Source organism: Sturnira hondurensis, unplaced genomic scaffold, assembly GCF_014824575.4.
Source record: "Sturnira hondurensis isolate 20B ecotype Veracruz unplaced genomic scaffold, ASM1482457v3 Scaffold0004152, whole genome shotgun sequence".
NCBI classification, from domain to species: domain Eukaryota; kingdom Metazoa; phylum Chordata; class Mammalia; order Chiroptera; family Phyllostomidae; genus Sturnira; species Sturnira hondurensis.
Genome location: NW_028076783.1, coordinates 8,708,651 through 8,727,664, shown reverse-complemented (window position 1 = coordinate 8,727,664; position 19,014 = coordinate 8,708,651). Strand labels below are relative to the sequence as shown.

General features: G+C 42.5%; 1 protein-coding gene across 2 annotated transcripts in view; it reads right to left on the bottom strand.

Annotated features, from left to right (window-relative positions):
- The window catches only part of DPYSL3 (dihydropyrimidinase like 3), a 111,291-nt gene that overhangs the window by 30,019 nt on the left and 62,258 nt on the right, over positions 1-19,014 (bottom strand). For both annotated transcript variants that reach the window (XM_037044986.1, XM_037044987.1), the window contains exon 2: positions 3,673-3,761. In XM_037044986.1, the coding sequence (XP_036900881.1) occupies positions 3,673-3,761 (89 nt within the window). The remainder of the gene's footprint in view (positions 1-3,672; positions 3,762-19,014) is intronic.

Below are 19,014 nucleotides of genomic sequence, written 5' to 3'. Positions count from 1 at the left end.
GACAACCTCCACCCAACACACCTTCATCCAGGAAGCTTCAGAGTGTCCCAGAGAGAAAGAGAGGGGGACTTGGGTGGGATGGAAGCTGATGGGTATGTCAAAGGCACACAACATACAGCAAGGGACAAACACAACTACTCTTGAAACAATGTCACCTCATAGACCAACTCATGTTGCTCAAATTGTGATTTCACACCCTTGACTTAATTGGCCAGTTAAGTCTGTCCAATATGGATTCCAAGTAGAACTATGATTCATAAGCCCCTACATTGTCATTAAGTGTCTCCCATCTTGGGGATACACGAGCCCTGGCGCCAGGAGCATGAATACTTCCTCTTTGCTCCTAGCCAGCCAAGCAAGAAAGTCCTTTGGAGCACTAGAAGTCCACCACTGGCCCACCAAAATCTGAGTTCAGCCACTGAAGTATTTCTGATATCTCCTAGGAGTTCAACTGCACCACATCACCATGGGGCCATTCTAGAGCCACCACAATTCAAAACACACTATGGAAAAACTGCAGGCTCTGGTTGTAACCCCAGTCTAGTCCACATACAGGGCCGTTGTGTTTCTGTTTTTTTCTTCTTCACCTACTGTCCTTTGAGGGAAGCCAAGAACCGAGGGCACGAAGAGCTGCCTGGCGTGTGTGTGTGTGTGTGTGTGTGTGTGTTTCCACCATCTGATGACTGGTACAGCATCAAGTCTGAAACAGAAATGCCTTCCCTCTCCCTCCACCCAACTAATCAAGGTCACAATGATCCTTGAAAGCTCAGCTTCCATCTCCCTCCTTAGCCACATTTCTACTGGCAGCAAGGTCTAATAAAACTTGTGGATCAGCTCTGGATATGAGATGTCTAGATGCACAAACTTGGCTTTGCTAGTTACTAGTTTTATGACCTTGGCCATAACCTCAAGGCCATACTTAATCTCACCAGGTCTCAACTCCTTCATCTGTAAAATGTAATAAAAATGCCTACTCCATAGGCATTTTTGTTGTGGAGAGTAAATGTTACTGTGTTAAGCCTAAAGAGCACTGTTAGGTAGATAAGAAGTCAATAACTCTCAGCTATTATAATTAATAACCACACTACTCCCATATAGCCCTCTCCTTCTGAATCTCATCATTCTACTAATTTAATATTTTATTTTGATAATGTCTGGTAATGCTACATCTGTTCTTTGCACACAGATACACACATACATAGATTATTCAGTTCCTCTAAAACTCAGTAAATCCCTAGGGGAAGACAGCATGATGACCTGATGACTTGGGTCCCAGTGGGATCTCCCATAGCATGTGTCCAATGACTCAGGCAACTGCCCTGCAAATAACGGGCACCCCACAAATAGTCACAGGCAAACAACTACGTAGCAGTTGGAGGAAATGACAGATATTCTCAGGCTTATGATGGGGTTTTAAGTCCCAATAAACCCATCATACATTGAAAATATCATAAGGTGGAAATGCATTTAAGACACCTAACCTACTGAACATCATAGCTTAACCTAGCCTTCCTTAAACATGCTGAGAATGCTCAGATTGGTCCTGAGTTGGGCAAATTCATCTTGCTGCTGCTGCCTGGCATCACAGGAGAGTATTGTACCTCCTACCACTGGCCCAGGGAAAGATCAAAATTCAAAATGTAAAGTATGGCTTTTACTTAAGGTATATCAACTTCATACCACTGTAAAGTAAAAATATCCTAAGTCAAACCACCACAAGTCAAGGACCATCTGTATTTCTGATTTTATGCTCTGTTAAGAATGTTGTTAGAGACATAGAAAATTTCAGGAAGGGATGAAGATCACATTTATCCAATCTTGTCTCTGCCACCAGCCTATACATCTGATGGTTAAATTCTTTACAGAGGTGACAAAATAATTTTCACTGGGGGCCACATGAGCCTCACATTTGCCTTCAAAGGGTCGAATATAATTTTAGGACTGTATAAATGTAACTATTCCTTAACAGTTAAGTGAGAGCTTGGTGCTACCACCAGGTAGAAACAAAGTGCCAGGCCTGATAAAACAAGGCGGTGGGCTGGATTCGGCCTGCAGGCCTTGTGTTTGCCACCTCTGTATCTATAACATCCTTGGCAAGTGGCCTCTGGTCAAATCTAATAGAGATGGCAAAAAGAATTCATTTTGCATATTCAACTCTGGTAGTAGATACCTGAATCAGTGTGTGAAAATGGACTGAGCCTGTATTTGAGATGTAACTGAGAAAATTTCTGTGATCAATTAACAATACCTGTCATGAGCATCAGCTAAGGAAGAAATGTTAGGTACTAAATTGTTTTCCATCTCTGAATCTCTAAATGAGGGAATTCACTCATCCAAAGAGAGCCAACTATATACAATCATTTTTAATAATAAAAATATAATATCCATCATGACATATTTTGACAAAATTATTGTTTTATATTGGTTAGCTTACCCAGTATTTCCATTTTTCTACTTCTAATATGAAAAAGTATTTATGGAAATTGTCAAGGCAATTAAACACCAATATCTTACACTCGTTCATTCATTCATTTAACGTATCTGATTAACGTGTTGATCTTTAGGAAGTTATTTATTTGTTCTTCTTCCTCCTCATCTGAGAAGAAAGTAATAATGGCAGTTACTTCATAGAATTGCTGGCAGATTATATGAGATAAGGAATAAAAATATTTAATAGTACCTGATGTGTACTACGTACTCAGCAAAACGTGAGTGCCAAGGACTCTCTGTGCTAAGTACTGGGTTAAGTGCAGGGGGTATGGAGAGGAATGAGATAAGGTCCTTGCTCTCAAGGGGGCCTAACAGTGTCAGAATTGCTATAGTTGATAAAAGCACAAGGTGCTCTGAAAGCTCACAGATGGGGAAGCTAACTTAGATTTGGGGACTGGTAAGGAGTGTCCCTACAAAAAGTTACACCTAAGCCAAGTTTTCAGACATAAGTAAGAGGTCTCCTGTAACCAAAATCTTAAACTAGCCAGTGAAATTGAATAATATAAATATAAAACTGAACAAGTTCAGGGATGGCTAATAGGATGAACTGAATACTCCAGTTTTATACAACTTCTTAGTACTGCAGGGATGTACCATGCTTTATGTGATGTAAGGCTATGTGTATATAAAATCCTTTCTTAAAAGACGCTAGGTAAGGAACCTGCACAGAAACATTACCTGGTTATGCTGCTTACAGGCATCCAATAGCAAGCCATTTTGTAAAGTAATTATGCATTCCTAAAGTATCTATTTGGAAATCTTGCCTGAAATATATGCCCTGCCTGTGCTTTGCACACGTACATCTTTTTTTAAAGATTTATTTATTTCTCTTTAGAATGGGAAGGGAAGGAGAGAGGGAGAGAAATACGTGGTTCCCCGTTGTGCATTTCCTGCTGGGAACTGGCCTGCAACCCAGAAATGTGCCCTGACTTGGAATCAAAACACGATCCTTTGGTTCACAAGCCAGAGCTCAACCCACTGAACTACATCAGCTAGGGCTGCCCATGTACATCTTGTCTGAGTCAAGGTTCACTTTAAATGGCTTCTCCACCCTGAAACCTTCCTCTGGACACTTCTAAATTGCTTATCCTCACTTGAGCCCCTTGGGTACCTATTTTAGAATACTATAATTTGTACACATTTTTCAGCATCCCTAGGGAGAGAAGGGTTCCATATACATACTTTATTAAGCCATCTTCCATGTAGATATCAGCATAAAAGGACTGATCATCATTGACAATTCTGCCTCCCTTGATAAGAAGACGGTCACTCTAGAAGAAAAAGAGAACACGAGTCATTCTCACACCTCAGCTTTCTGGGAAGAACAGTCTGCCAAGACTTTCCCAGTTCATGGTTCTTGAAGACTGTGAGAACACACTTACTGAAGACATCTGTGTACTCAGTATTGGAACAGGGTGTATTTGTTGGGGATCCAGTCTTTCTCGTTTTCCTCTGATTCAGATTGTTTCCAGTGCTTCAACTCTTGCTTTAGCAAACTATCATAGCCACTCAGAAACACAGCTACTCTTTTTATTATTTTTCCTGTTTCAGTGAGCACTCAGCATATCTCGGTGCCCAGCACCCAGTCTGGTATTCCATTGACATGCCACAGTAATTCTCAGAAACAGAACTTAGATCGGGCATACCATGAAAGAGTCTTTCAAAATCTTTAAAATGACTCGGTAGCCATGTTATATTTAAAATTTCGGATACTTATATATGCATGCACACCCACACAACAAGTTGTGGAATGTACAAGAAAACCACTCAATGGGGAAAAAAGACAAAATATCTATAGTATTTAACTCAGGGTGAAAAATTATGCGGAATTAATATTTGCTTAATTATACTCAGTATTTCTCACACCTTCTGAACTGTAATCTCTTTATTGCTTTTATTATTAAAATTGTTTTTTCTTATAAGAAAAGTCACTAAAAATTACAATTCACATGTGGTTTGGATAAGTAAGCCAACTGGAAACAATGCACATAGACTCCAAGGTTATTAACAAAAAATTAGCATATACTTTACATATAAGTCAGGAGAGATAAATCAGTTTCAGCTTTCAGAGATTTCTTTACATTAATGGAGCTCAGACTGTGCCCTGAGGGACAGATGAAGCTTTGTTAGGTTAGGGGCAGAGAAGAGAATTCTTTGGAGGGTGACTGAGTGGACTAGAGCAAGAAAAAAGGAATAGCAGGTTGGATTTTGTTAAGATTTCAGCCTAAGAACCCCATCCATCCATAATTCGTCCATCTGCTTATTTAGCAAATAACTATTTAATATTTAATACTAAATAGGTGGGGAGGGGACAAGTTGTGAATGAATCATACCAGGTCATCGCTTTCACAGATATTAAAAGGTAAGTCTGGCAACAAAGAAAAAAGAAAGTCAACAAAAAATATAAAAGTGTATTAAGTTTCCCAAAATATAGGGGAGTGAAGCTTGTGTAAACAGAGGCTGGAAAAGGCCTTTTGGGGGAGATCAGCTTGGATGGGGGTAGAGATAGATGAAATGGAATGTGCAGAAACCCTGAGGAAGGAGTAAGTTTTGTTTCTTTGAAAACCTGAAAAAGATCAAGTAGGGAAGTGGCATGAAATGAAGTTGGTGAGATAGGCACTGGCTTCCAAAGAGGACATAGGTTTTATGGGGAAGAAGGCCCCCACATAAGCTGACTTATAGCTTCAGAAATAAAAGTGAACAGAGGCAGAAAATAAGAATTAAAACTAGGAATTCATGAAGGACAAAGCAAATTACCCCTTAGTTTCTCCTGTTTCCAAGGTATTGCATGAGAACAAGAAATTTCATCATGCCATATTGTCAGGGGAGAGGATTTTAAAAAGATCAATGAGGCACTTAGAAAGAACCTACATGTGTGGCGAGGAGATACACTAATGAGGTCAAATACAAATTCCTGGCATGCATGACCTATGAGCCCCTCATGATCTAGCCTCAGTCAGTATGGCCACCCTTCTTTCTATCACATATTGCCTGGTATTTTATACAGTGACAAAGCTAAAAAACGTGTTGTTCTTGTGACATATTAGACTCTCAGGCCACTGAGCTTTTGCAAAGATGTTCTCTCTGCTTTCTCATATTTGCATTGGACAACCATCCTCCCTGTAATCCAACCTCCAGTCAAAGGGTTTCTCCTCCAGGACACATTACCTAACTTTCCAGGAAATTCCACCTGCTGCCATTGCAATTTAGTTCAAATAATTATATTGTTCTATAAGAGCTGGTTTATTGTTCAACTGTTTTCTTACTTGACCAAATACTCTTTTAGTTTTGAAACCATGTGTCTTTTGATTCTTTTATTACTTCTTGCAACCCATCCTTGATAGCTGTTAAACGGTGGTCAAACGAATGAGTGAAGGGTGGGACACAGGAAGACCATCTGAGTTAAAAACTATGTGAAGTGGCCAAAATATTGGACTTCAAGAAAAATTAACAAAAAAATTGAAGTTTATTGTAATCTACTGTTTTAAAAGCACTTGAAAATCTGTAGGAGGCCGTCCTATGGCTGTGCTTTCTAAGAGAGGAAAACTGGACTCCCATGCCCAGCTCTGGCCACCTGTCTTTTATAAACTCCATGCATGGCTCTTATGTAGCCAACAGTCAGCTCAGGACCAAGTCACAGACCAGTAGCAGAAACCACTGTCCCAGGCACAATTCTGTGTGGCTAGGAAGACACAAGATGACAGAAGAGCCTCCAGCAGGAGCTTCATAATAATATTGGGTGGGCCAAAAAGTCTATTTAGCTTTTCCATAAAATAAAAGACATTTTTTATTTTCCCCAGTAACTTTATTGATTTGGATATTATGAGTATGTTGGCTATCTCCCACATGGTAAAATGTTGACTGTTCTCAATTAATGTTTTTATTCAATCACTATCAACTACAACTGGTATATCCATGGAGCATGGTTCAGCAAGAAATCTCCAGCAAAAACTTCACAAACCACTTTTGACACATTTGATTAGTATCAGTACCTTCTCCATACACTACACAAATCCTTTTTTGCATTTCAGTTGCCCTTTTACCTTTTGTGAAATAATAAAGCATACAAAATGAAGCATGCTGAAAATGTTGCTTATTTTCTTCCATCTTCAATATTAAAATGGCTACACAAAAATTCACAAATTTTGATTTTTTAATGCACACTGATATGACAGTTATCACAATACAATCTAACAAAATTGTTTCAAATGAAGTTCAAGACAACTAAGTGCTGCTAGAGTCATTGTACAGAACTAACCAAACGGACTTTTTGGCCAAACACTATGAGTCCCTCTCATAGCTCAGTGCTTTTCTGATGTTCTTTTTATCTTTCTAACAAATTGCTGAAGCAAGCTGGTGTTTGGAAAGGAGCCAGTGACTGCCTTAACAGAGACCAGCTCTGACATATGACCATCTTTTTCCTAGGGACATCTAGCCCTAAGCCACTGGAATGACCATCACTTCCTTCAACAAGTATCAGATGTCAGCCAGAGGCAAAAGCTCTCTCAGGCCCATTGTGCACAGGGAATCAGTAAGCGCTGATCTAAGTGGAATTAACACCATTGAGATGGGAATCATTGGAAACTCTTCAGATGATAATTAAATAAACCTACTTTGGCTCAATCATCAGGAATCTAAACAGAGATACCAAAATCTCAACTCACCAAACACCAAGAGAGGCTGTCCCTGGATCCTTGGCTTGTCCCCCTTTTCATTAAAGGGGTTAACAAAACCACTGTATTAATATTTTAACTCTTTCCATGCATGTGGGATGAACAAAGGGCAGCCCAGGCAAACTGCCATCAGAGCCAAAGAGTCTGAAAAGCAAGTCTTGGGCTTGTCATTGAAGAATGACAACTACTGACTACTCCCAAGTCGTCTAAAACCAAGCCTCACCTGTTACAGAGCATGCTTGTCTGTGAATTCCTGGATCAGCTTCGTAGAGGAACACATGCTGGAGTCAAAACCCAGCAAGATGAACAAATCTGACATCTAAGATTAAAAGGCATCCTTGATGATGTTAGAAAGGACAGGTGAACTCTTTGTGGGCTCTTAATTTTCTGTTCCTACCACCTAAAGTTGTCAAGCATCCATGAGCTGATGCCCAAAGAGGTAGAAGAGTCTAGTTTGATGCCTACTGATGTTTCTCATGTAATGAGAGATACAGAAGATGACAGTATTGTTAGAGCACACTGGGATAATCTGGAGGGCATCAGGAATGCAAAAGGAAGCTACTCAGAGCCTGAAGCAATCAGCCAAGGACTCTACCTGCCTTAGACCCTGCATTGTCACTTAGGGCTGAGCGTGGCAAGGTCTTACAGCCCATAGGAGTACCAGGCATACCAGCGGATTAAATGTGGGTGTAGCTGGGTTCTCCCAATACTGGGAGAATCAGGCAGACCATTTAACTAGGCATGTGATCTTGAGTTAGAACTTAACTTCTCAGAACCTCAGGGTTTTTATTAGCTAGAAGTGGAAAATAATAGCTAGCTCATCACACAGGCAACCTTCCGGGTATAAGTGAGGGGAAAAGTGTGTGTGTGTCTGTCTGACTTTTTACACCTGTATAAAATATCAAGCACACAAGTAAACACCCTAATATAAATATTAGTTATATTTATCCCACTCACATCATTTACATTATCACGATTTTTTAAAGCTGTAAGAAATATGTTGAAAAGGGTTGGTTGTTCCCAATTTCCAAATGGGCAGAGGAACACAAAGAGATGAATGATTTTCTCTGAGTGACAGAGTCAATTGGTCTCAGTTGGAAGCAAATCCAGGTCTCCTACCTTATGAGACCACACCTATTTCCATCCAAAGCCACTGTACCAACTGTCCTTAAACCTATGACAAGTGGCCCTTTCTTTTGTCTTTTTTAAAATTATTTTTAATCCTTACCCCAATTTTCTAAATTGATTTCATTTCAGAAAGAGAGGAAGGGGGGAAGAAAGAAGGGACTGAGCGAGAGAGACAGAGAGAAAGGTTGGTGTGAGAGAGAAACACTGATCAATTGCATCCTGTGTGTGCCTTGAATCTCCCCCCCCCCCAACAGGGATCAAACCTGCAACCTCGAAATGTGCTCTGTCTGGGGAATTGAACTCGCACCCTTGTGGTGTAACAAACAATGCTCCAACTGATACAGGGTGCAGCCAAGGTGGGGCGGGCGGCAAAAAAGATTTGGAATGGTGTCCAGAACTCAAAAGTGTATAGGAATATTGGAGGAAATATTAAGATGTCCTCACCCCCTCCCCAGGTGTCAGTTGGGGGAAGGGACAAATGGAGCAGGGCCATTGAGAGCTGTTTTGCATAGCAACAGTTTTGCAACTAACCTCTGGAATGGTCATTTAACACATCTATAACCTTTAACTGGTTTCATAGATATGTTAAATAGCTGTGGCCAAGTTTTGGGCCAGGGAGAAGTGAGTGGCTTCTATTAAGGGTGAAACTGGGGGCTGATCCTATGAGACGGTCCCTGCTTGAGAGCCATGTGGCTTTAGCAGAGTGAGGACCCCCTCTTGGCCAGGTAAGGGGGAGAGCCAAGCTGTTTTGGAAAGATGTAGACCCCTGTAGCCATGAGGAGAGACACGCAGTTTCAGCAGAGTTAGGAGCCCCTCTTCTAGTCATGAAAGAGAGAGCCATGTGGTTTTGCCAGAGTTAGGACCCCCCTCTTTCCCAGACAGAAAAGGGAAAACCACGCAGCTTTGCCAGAATGGAGATCCCTGTGGCTAGGTGAAGAAGAAAGACACGCGCTTTTGGTGGAGTGCGGCTTTGGTAGAAGAAGCCCACGCGGCTTTGGGGTGCTCCCTTTGGCCGTGTGGCCTGGAAAGCGGGAGAGACTTTGACTGGAACTTGGTACAAAGAACTCTTGCCAGTGGAAGGTGCCGCATGACTTTGGATTAGTTGGAGACCCTGGCTGGACAGGCAACACAGCCCACAGTGCCAGCGACCTGAAAAACGGACGTGTGCTCTTTTCCTGATCTGTACCCGGAGTTGGGACAGTGGGAGAAGGGAGTGCGCTGTGTGTGTGTGTGTGTGTGTGTGTGTGTGTGTAGGTGTATACCCTTAAAGACTTTAATATTTTAATGAAGGCATTAGGCCTGAATAGCATTAAATAAGCATTTTGTTTCCTTTTCACAAATCTCTGGCATTGAGAGATGTTTTTCCAGTTGGTGGCGGACAGAAGAGCCCAATAGATATTAATATACTGTCCTTGGGAGGGGCCTCTGTTTTCTGAAGCAGTTTTTGGCATCCCTCGGTGGGCCAAGTATTGTGCCCCCACCCCGGACCCTTGTTTGGTAACACAACTAACTAAGTCAGCGGCCAGTGCTGTTAAGTGGCCCTTTTTGTCAGGACTCTCTTCTCTGTTTAACACTGCATTTGACTGTTCCAGTGCTGAAACTGCTGACTGGTGCTCTGTGGTGGGTATGGGTAACGAGGAATCCAGTAACGTTTCCTCCATTGCTTATAAAACCAGGGCGGTAAAACTGGCCCTTGTGGCCTCAATGTGTCAGTGCAGCTCATAAAGGACCTGATTTACAATCCCGGGTAGTACAGGTCCTTGAAGTCTGATGAAATGATGAAGTCCAACTTTTTTCCTTCACTAGGATCTAATAATAATTAAGACAAGCCACTCTAAAAAAAATTAGAAGTTTGTGAGAAAGAGGGAGGGGGTGGGGAGAGAGAGAGAGAACAAAGGAGACAGGAGTGGAGGGGAGGGAAGGTAGAAGGAAATAAACTCTCCATTAACAAGGGAGGTTGTTAAGAATGGCTGCAATTCAAAGGAGAATAGAAAATGAAAAAACAGGATCTTGAAAACGCCCCCTGAGAACCAGAGCTCTCTGTGGATCCCCTCCCCGACCCCTGCCCCATCCGGTCAATAAAATCAGCCTGAGAATAGTACTTAAGATTTCTGCATCCCACACTCTGCAGACATTCCAGCAGCTCAGAGTAAAAACTAGAATCCTAGGAAGGAAAAAAAGAAGATGTAAAATGGAGAGTGAGTCTTCCCAAACCCAATATTTTGTTAATTTGTGCTCAACTCACAGAATACTGACTCTGACCCTTGGTGGGAACTCAAGATCCTTTTAAATTCCAAAGAAAGGTGCTGATGGCTATGTAAAATAAAGTCCCTCCTGGGATTAGAGTTGACTCCCTGAAAACACTTCTACTCTTAAGAATACAGCAGGATGGGCAGACTACATGGATAAAGTCTCGTTTTGCTTCCCCAAAGCAGCCTCATTTAAAGAAGAGAGAGAGCAGGTTTTCTAAGGTAGTTCAGTGGACTCAGAATGATATTCAGAACAAGGTACCGAAGAGCCTCTTAGGACACCAGAGATCTCATCCTGGTTCTGCTGTGTATATGCACCCTGGATGAGACACATGGACATGGGTTTAAATTCTAACAGAATTCTAACACTAATACTACCTGTGTTAGGTAGGACAAGTGACATTACCTCTCGGGACTTCAGTCACACCATCTGTTAAATGGGGACAAAGCTACCTCTTTCTTAGGGTGCTGGTTAGGATGGACTGGGGAGTACTCTATATAAAGGGCTGAACTGTGCTTGGTCCGCGACAAATACTTGTGAGCTACCCTCATTATTAGTATTCCTTATCATTGTACATGGCCACTGTAATCTCCCTTCTCACAAATACTCAAGAACTGAACTAACATTTTGTTCATCAAAAGCTAGAGACCTTGCCATAAAGGGAATTCCAGAGACACCAGTCCCCAGCCAACCCTCAGCAACTGTTCTCAGTCCTTGCCACCAGCAGCCAAGTCGGCCAAGACTTCTTTTAACTCCCCCACCCGCCTCAACCCTGGCAAATTCTCAGGGCCCCTGCAGGTCATTCTTCCACTAGAAATGAGCCTCCAAGAGGAGATAACAATCTACTTGCTCTCTTCTGGGCCCAGAATGTAGAGTGGGTGGAGAGGTCTCAAACCTGCCCCCAAGCCCATACTCCCTGCACAAGGCATGGATCTGTTTCTAGGACCCTTGATGACAAACACGCCATTGACACAGAGAGAGAGAGAGAGAAAGGTCTGGAGAAAATACACATCCTGCAGAGCAATGCCGTTTCCTGGCTGAGTCCTAATTGAAAGGGGGCACAGTTTGCAGGATTGGTTGGCTATTCCAAACTTCTCAACTGCTACAGACGAATCTCAGGAGCACTCTTCCTTTCTCTAATCATCCAACATACTACAACCAACAAAGTGTGCTGGGTGGAGGTTAACCTGGGGCACTGCCTTCAAAACATAGACCCCTAAGCAGAATTTATCCCCAAATAAGAAGCCCTTATCACTCCATCATGTCTGGTCTGGCCCTGCAGGGGCAGAGAGCAGGGTAGGAGAAGAAGGCTCAGGAAGCAGCAGCTGAGGGCAATATAAACCAGAACAGGGGTGCTGCTCAGTCTTCTCCACTGGAACATCCAGGTTTGCTATGCACATTCTTCCCTCCCCAGAACTTCATGTTCACCCTTCTAGAGATGTGGTTATCAAAGGGCCAGCTAAATTAGGTAGCCTGCCCTTGGCCAGAGTGTAGTGGGGGAATGAACTATGAAGGCTCCTTAATCCCAGTCCCTGATAACAGTCTCTACACCCTTAGCAGAGCTCGAGGCAGGGATAAGCACAAGTGGATAATCAGGCCAGGACCTGGGAGGATGGGAAGGGGAGGGACAACCCAGCCCCACACAAGAGGAGTCACAAAGTCTTTCCATTCTCTAGCAGAAAGGGTGGCTGGGCCTGTGAAGCCCTAACCTCAGTCATGTGCACACTATTTTCATGATATTTGACATATCCTGGTACAAACTGTTCTATTATTGACTTAGTATCATGCTGAAATAAATGTCTTTTAAAAGAAAACACTCTTTATCTCACATAAATTCTAAGCCAGTATCACTTACTAAAAAAGAGATTAAATCTAGGAATAAAAATGCCACAAAGTTTTGGCTATATTCTTGCTGCCTTCAAAAGGTTCTTCTTCTAACAGCTGAGCTCACATCCGCTACCTTTGTTAAAAAGGAAGCGTACCCAGTGCCAGGAGGTGTTTGAGACACACTGGCACTACACTGAGACCTTTTCCTTGAGCTACTCAAGAGGGCTGTAAAAGAATTAGCAAGAATTAGCAAAATTCCTCACATGATTCAATGTGATTAAATATCCTCTTCCAGAATCACTGAAAATGATCTAACAGAACAGCAGAAACACCACCCCTGTTCCCAGAACACAAAGTGACGTGGGCCAGCATGAGTTGATGTGGGCCCATCAGAAGCAAAAGTAGGGCCCAAAGCAGAGCCAGAGGGACCTACCAGGTCCTGGGCAGCATAGCAGATGGAGGAGACTGTGACGATCATGAAGGATCTCTGGGCCAGTGGTTGGGGGAGGCTGAGGGGAGGCTGAGGGGAGGCAGGGTGGGCGAGGTTGAGGGTGGAAGCACACATGTCTAATCAGAAAATAGGATGGTGCAGATGTGGGTGAAAGAAGAACAGTGGCATGTTTTCAGCTGGGCTTTGGGGAGGGGAAGTGGACAGGATGCTGCCTGGGATGGAAACTGGCCCTGAGAGCAGTCTGCAGAGTCACGCAGAATTCTGCGAGCAGCCCAGGGGGCATTGGAAGCTGGAGCTACATTTGTATCTCTGCCACTTACTTGTGTGATTTTAGGCAAGTGACTTGATGTGTCTCTGTGCCTCAGTTTCCTCTGCCGAGTGAAGGTGTAGCTCTCCAGAGAGGCCTGTTTATGTAACTATAAGGTACAGATCACCAGGCCAACCCCGAGAGGTTATTGTTGAGAATTAAATGTCATGCTGCAGGGTCGGACACTTAGAAAAGGCTCCGTAAGTTGTAAGCATTATGAATATCACTACTACTACTACTACTACTACTACTACTACTACCACTACTACTACTACTACCACCACTGCTATGCTGCCATCTCTATTTGATTGCTCTTCTTATAGAGATGCACAGTTGAAGGCAAATCCAAATCGCAGTGCAAACAGAAGTTAGCTATCACTAATATAACTAAACTGCCTGCAAAATGTATGGCTCAGGACCCAAGTGCAGAGTAGAACTCAGACTAAAGAAAAGTCAGTGCTTCCAAGAACTCATTCATGGCCATGTTTGGTCTGGCTTTACATGATAGTTTTGTCTTTTATTAATTTTTTGTTTTGTTTTGCACTGCTCCTTTTTAGCACCCCATCGACCACAATGGGTGCAGGCTCTCTGTGCAAATGCAGACCAGAAAACCGGGCTCCCACCTCGTTCCACCAGGATCCTGCATCTGAGTCCCAGGCCTGTACAAAAGCCACCTGCCTGCATGATCAGGCAGGAGGGCCTAGAATTTCAACCCAGGCCTTGATCCAGAGATAAGCAGGTTTAATAATTCATTCCTGACACAAATACCTGTGTGGCTACTGGCCATGAAGTTGTATGTTAGGTTTATGGAGAAGTGAAGATGAGATCATAAGAAAAGTAAGCCATGAACACAAATAATATAATGTGTAATTAAAAAAAAAAGAAAGAAAAGGTACTAGATACTCTCTCCAGCAAAGCTGTCATTTAGAATGGAGAGGCAGATAAAGTGCTTCCCAGACAAGCTAAAGCTAAAGGAGTTCTTTATCACCAAGTCATAATTATATAAAATTTTAGAGATTCATTTAAGAAAAAGATCAAAACTATGCACATTAAAATTGCAGTATATTCACAACTACCAACAATTAAGTCTAAAAAGCAAACTAGACAAATTAGCAGAGCAGAAATAGAATCATAGATACGGAGATCATTTGGAGGGTTATCAGTTGTGAGAAAGAAATGGGAGAATGGGGGAAGAGGTGCAGTGATTAAGGAGTACAAATTAATGGATATAGAATAGACAGGGGGATGTTAAGAACAGTATAGGAAATTGAAGAGCCAAAGGCCTTATATTCATGACCCATAGATGTGAACTAAAGGAGGGGATTGCTGGCGGGAATGTGGAGTACTGGGTGGAGTGGGGGAAAAACTGGGACAACTCTAATAACATAATTGACAAAATGTATTTAAAAAAAACAATATAAAATAGCCAGTAGAAAAAAAAAGATAAAATAGCCAGTAGAAAAGAAGAAAAGGTGAAACAGTAGACACAGTAAAAAGATCAGCAGCTCAGGGAGGTGGGGAGGAGGTGGGAGGGGTGAGCACTGAGGATTCTCAGGACAGGGGAACTAAGACAGTTTATGGTGGATACAGGATGGTATGGACATGTCAAAACCCACAGAGCTATACAACCAAAAGAGTGAACCTGCATATAGAACTGTGGACTACTGTTGATAATGTATAGATGATGGTTCATAACTGGTGTATAACAAATGATCCACACCAATGCAATATGTTGATAAAAGGGGAACCTCTGGGATGAGGAGAGTAAGGAAGGGTGCTCGAGAGCTCTCTACTTTCTACTCAGTGTTTCTGTAAACCTAAAAATGGTTTTAAAAGCCAAATGGAGAGAAAGAGGAGCAAGGGGGAAGAGAGAGAGAGAGGGATCCTCTGTTGGGCAGATAACAGAGCAGGGACGGGTCTTGGGAAAACAGCTGATCTGGACAAGCAGATACAGCCAAAGGCAATTCTAATCAGAGAAAAGGAACAGTAATTCCTAACCAGCACTTACTGAAAACTTCCTATGTGCCAGAAACTCTTAAAAAGCCTTATGTACATGTTGTTTAATTACCCTCAATCAAATGCTACAACTTCTGTGTTGTTGTTACCTCCACTGAATTAATGAAGATGTGGAATGTTAGGGAGTGCAGCTGATGGCCCAACACCACAAAATCAGGCACTGGGAGAATGAATTATACCAATGCAGAAATTCATGCCAGAGGGGTTGTGAAGTTGTGCAGGGTCCCTCGTGCTTTGGGTCCTGGAAGTGGGGGATGATGCAAGAGATATTAGGCCAGGGGGTTGACCTTTATTCTAAATCCTGGGAGCTCTGTAAGAACTTTAAGAAAATGAGTGAAATACAATTTCAAAGTAAAACGAAAAATTAAGATGACAAAATGGCCATGCTGGAGATTAAGGAAGGAACTAGTCAGAAAGTAACAGCAAATGGCAGAAAAAAAAAAGAAGCAACCTTTATCACTATCATCGCCAGGAAACAATATGGGATACTCAAACTGGATTACTAGAGAATTTGGCAAAGGGATTATTTAGCAAAGTGTGGGCCGGGTTTAGGAAAATTAAGTGGATGTGCAGCATCCAGGGATCAACAGTTGAGAGTCATTACCATCCCCAGGCCTGAAGGAGGCAAGGGCAAAGGTCTGGTAATGGGCAGCAAAGAGGGCAGCAGTACAAAGAGGTCTTTGGTGTTTTAATTTTTTTTTTAATTTTTATTTATTTATTTATTTTTAGAGAGAGGGGAAAGGAGAGAGAGAGAGGGAGGGAAACCAATGTGTGGCTGCCTCTTGTGGCCCCTTTTGGGGACCTGGCCCACAACCCAGGCATGTGCTCTTACTGGGAATTGAACCAGTAACCTTTTGCTTCTCATTATGGTGCTCAATCCACTGAGTCACACCAGCCAAGGCTAGAGAGGTCTTTGTGACAGAAGCTGCGACCTTCAGTGAAGTCATGCAGCTTCTCTACAAGAGGCAATCAGGGAAAATGCCCTAACTTGATGTTCACTTTTTCTCCAATCTCCAATCTCACCAGGTGCCCAGCTCAAAGGACCTACAGATGCCTACCAGGCAGGTTCAGGGCAGGGAGCAGGGTAGAGAAAAGCACCGAGTTTATCTGGAGAGGCAAGCAAGAAACATTCAGCCCAGACCCTAAATATCCAACCACGGGACATGATATCATAAACTGCAATATGGCCATTGTTATATATTATGCAGCTATTTTTGTAAACAGGTTAAATTGGCATCTTGAACTGAAAATCTAAAATAAGTGCAAAATATGTTTTGATTCTTGCAAAGACAAACAAAATATATACTATATAAATATGTTTATTATTTTTTTGTGAGGAAGAGAAAGATTGGGAAGGATGCCCACTAAGTTATTAATACTGGGCATGGTAGGAGGAGGGGAAGCAGGGGGAGGAGGCATGAGGAACTTAATGTTTCCCTCCGTCTCCTCTATTTACTGACATCATTTCACCAGTTGCACAATGCATATGCCATTTGATTATTTTTCAAACTGATTTAATACAGAAAATTATAAAAAGGAAAACGAATAAGGCGATTGCTGTAGTCTAGTGTGACAGCAAGAATATAGATTAGAAAATGTATGTGTGCTGCAAAGAAGGCTGGAATCAACTCAGCAACTGAAAGGGAATGGAGACCCTGGCCGAGTAGTTCAGCTGGTTAGAGCATCCTCCCAATACACCAAGGTTGCAGGTTCGATCACTGGTCAGGGCACATATAAGAAACAACTAATGAATGCATAAAAAAATGGAACAATTAATTGATGTTTTTTTCTCTCTCTCTCAAGTTTTTTAAAAAAGGGAATGATGGAAAGTGATGTGTCAAAATTGACTGAAATTTCAAGGCAGGATGGCAGGAAGGACCCAATAATAAAAATGGAGAACAGAAAGGAGAGTAACAAAGTTGAGGCATAAGACTGTGAATAATAATTTAGATACATTGGTCAACCACACAGCCACACAGAGGATAGCTAGAAGTGGGGGCCTGTGATTTAGAAGAATAGTCAGGTATTCATGGATGAACTTGAATTAATGTCACACTGAAAATCACTACACTGACTGAAAGGCAACAGAGGATCAGAGAAGAGCCCGTGGAATTTGAGTCAAAAGCCCTGGATTCTGGTCATAATTCTGTGACCCCAAGCAAGGCACTTAGCCTTTCTGGGCTGCTGGCCAATGTGTGGTACCCACTTCCCTCTTTCAGAAGTGCTTCTCCTCTTTGATCACTCCTGACTGGCAGCCGGCTTTGACTGAGCCTTTAGAATGACAGGGGAGCCTAGTGAATTCCCACTCGATTGCTTCTAAGAAACAAGAAACTCTTTCACTAAATCTGAAAGCCAGCCAAAATGCAATTCTCAGAGGAGGAATGCGGGCTCTGGGCTTGGAATGTGTGAGCGGCACCTTCAAATGACAGGCAATTATTCCCCATCTATTTGTGGTGGCCACAGGGATTCTTCTCCAAGTCTGACCTTATACTTTTAAATTTGGTGGGGGCTGCCTGGTGATTGTGGTTGTAAGCACACAAACCACTGGCTTATGCAACTTCCTAAAACTGGCTTGTGGTGAATGCATTTAAGAGAATATACAGCTGCAATGTTGTAACTCACACCACACTGCTGTGGAAAGGGCCCTTGGAGAGACAGCGTGGGAGGAAGGAACTGTTTCAGACCAGAGATGTTCCCCAGTTTGCTCTGCTCTGGAGTCCAGGCACCAGAGTCTGAGTTGGTGCAGGAGACTGTCCAGTCCGTCCAGGCCTCATCATTCACTTCATGGCCAAAGAATTGATGTGCCAGACAGCCTGATAAAATGGTGAAAAAGAGGGAATTCTGGAGCCACAGTCCTAGCTCTACAACGAGAGAACTTTCATCTGCCCCAAAGGACTGACATAAGTATGAAGCCTAGATTTGGATGCATAGTAGCTGTTCAATAAATGCACATTTCTTTAAAAGTTGGGTGCAAATGCTTTTTGCTCAGTCAGGCCCATGGTGCTGGCAGGATGGGAAAGTGTCACAGCCTTCGTACTGCCAGGAAGCTCCAGAGTCACTGACAATAAATAGAAGTGGCATAATAAACAGTACAAAAAAAAAAGTCCATTTGGGCAGAACCCTGAAGGCCAACCCTTTTGGAGGCACTTCCCATGCAAAAGGAAGAAGGAGGAGTTGAAGCCAAACAGCCAGATTTTGCCATCAGGGTGCATGCCAGGGTCTAGCTAGTCAAGAATGTCTAAAAAAACAAAGTCACAGCCTTTGTACCCAGTGATGGTTGTTTGCATTTTATTGAAGAAAATAATGAAGTTCCAGTTGCTAAATCTGGTTGCAAAGGTCATGCCATTGGTGACATTCTTGGAGTCTGCTTTAAGGTTGTCAAAGTAGCCTTAGGCAAAGGCAAGAAGGGAAGACCAAGATTCAAAGTTCTGATGGAAAAAAAACAAAACACTGTAATAAATTTTTGTATGTCCCTTTCCCGAAAAAAGTTGGATCCACATCTTCTCAACTTAATTCCTTTCACCTGGATGTCTCCTCACCCTTTCCTCTGTCCCTAAAAAGCAGCTTGACTTTTCATTTCTTTATCTTTAAATACCTTTTGCAAGAGAACAAACACACTTCCTAGGATGGATATGGGGGGCAGAGGGATAGAAAAGATCACTCTTTTTTCTGGCTCTTTCTTCATGCAAAAGCAGACAATGGTGAGGACTGATTCTCTTGGCCACAGCCATCTACTTGCCTAGAAACCTGCATACCTGCAGTTCTCCTTTCAATTGCTAGATGGGTAGTTATCAAAGCAGTTGCCATTTTTGACTCTTGGGTCCCAAGCTTCTCCAAGTTATATTGACAGAAAATTATAGATGGTTAGAGAA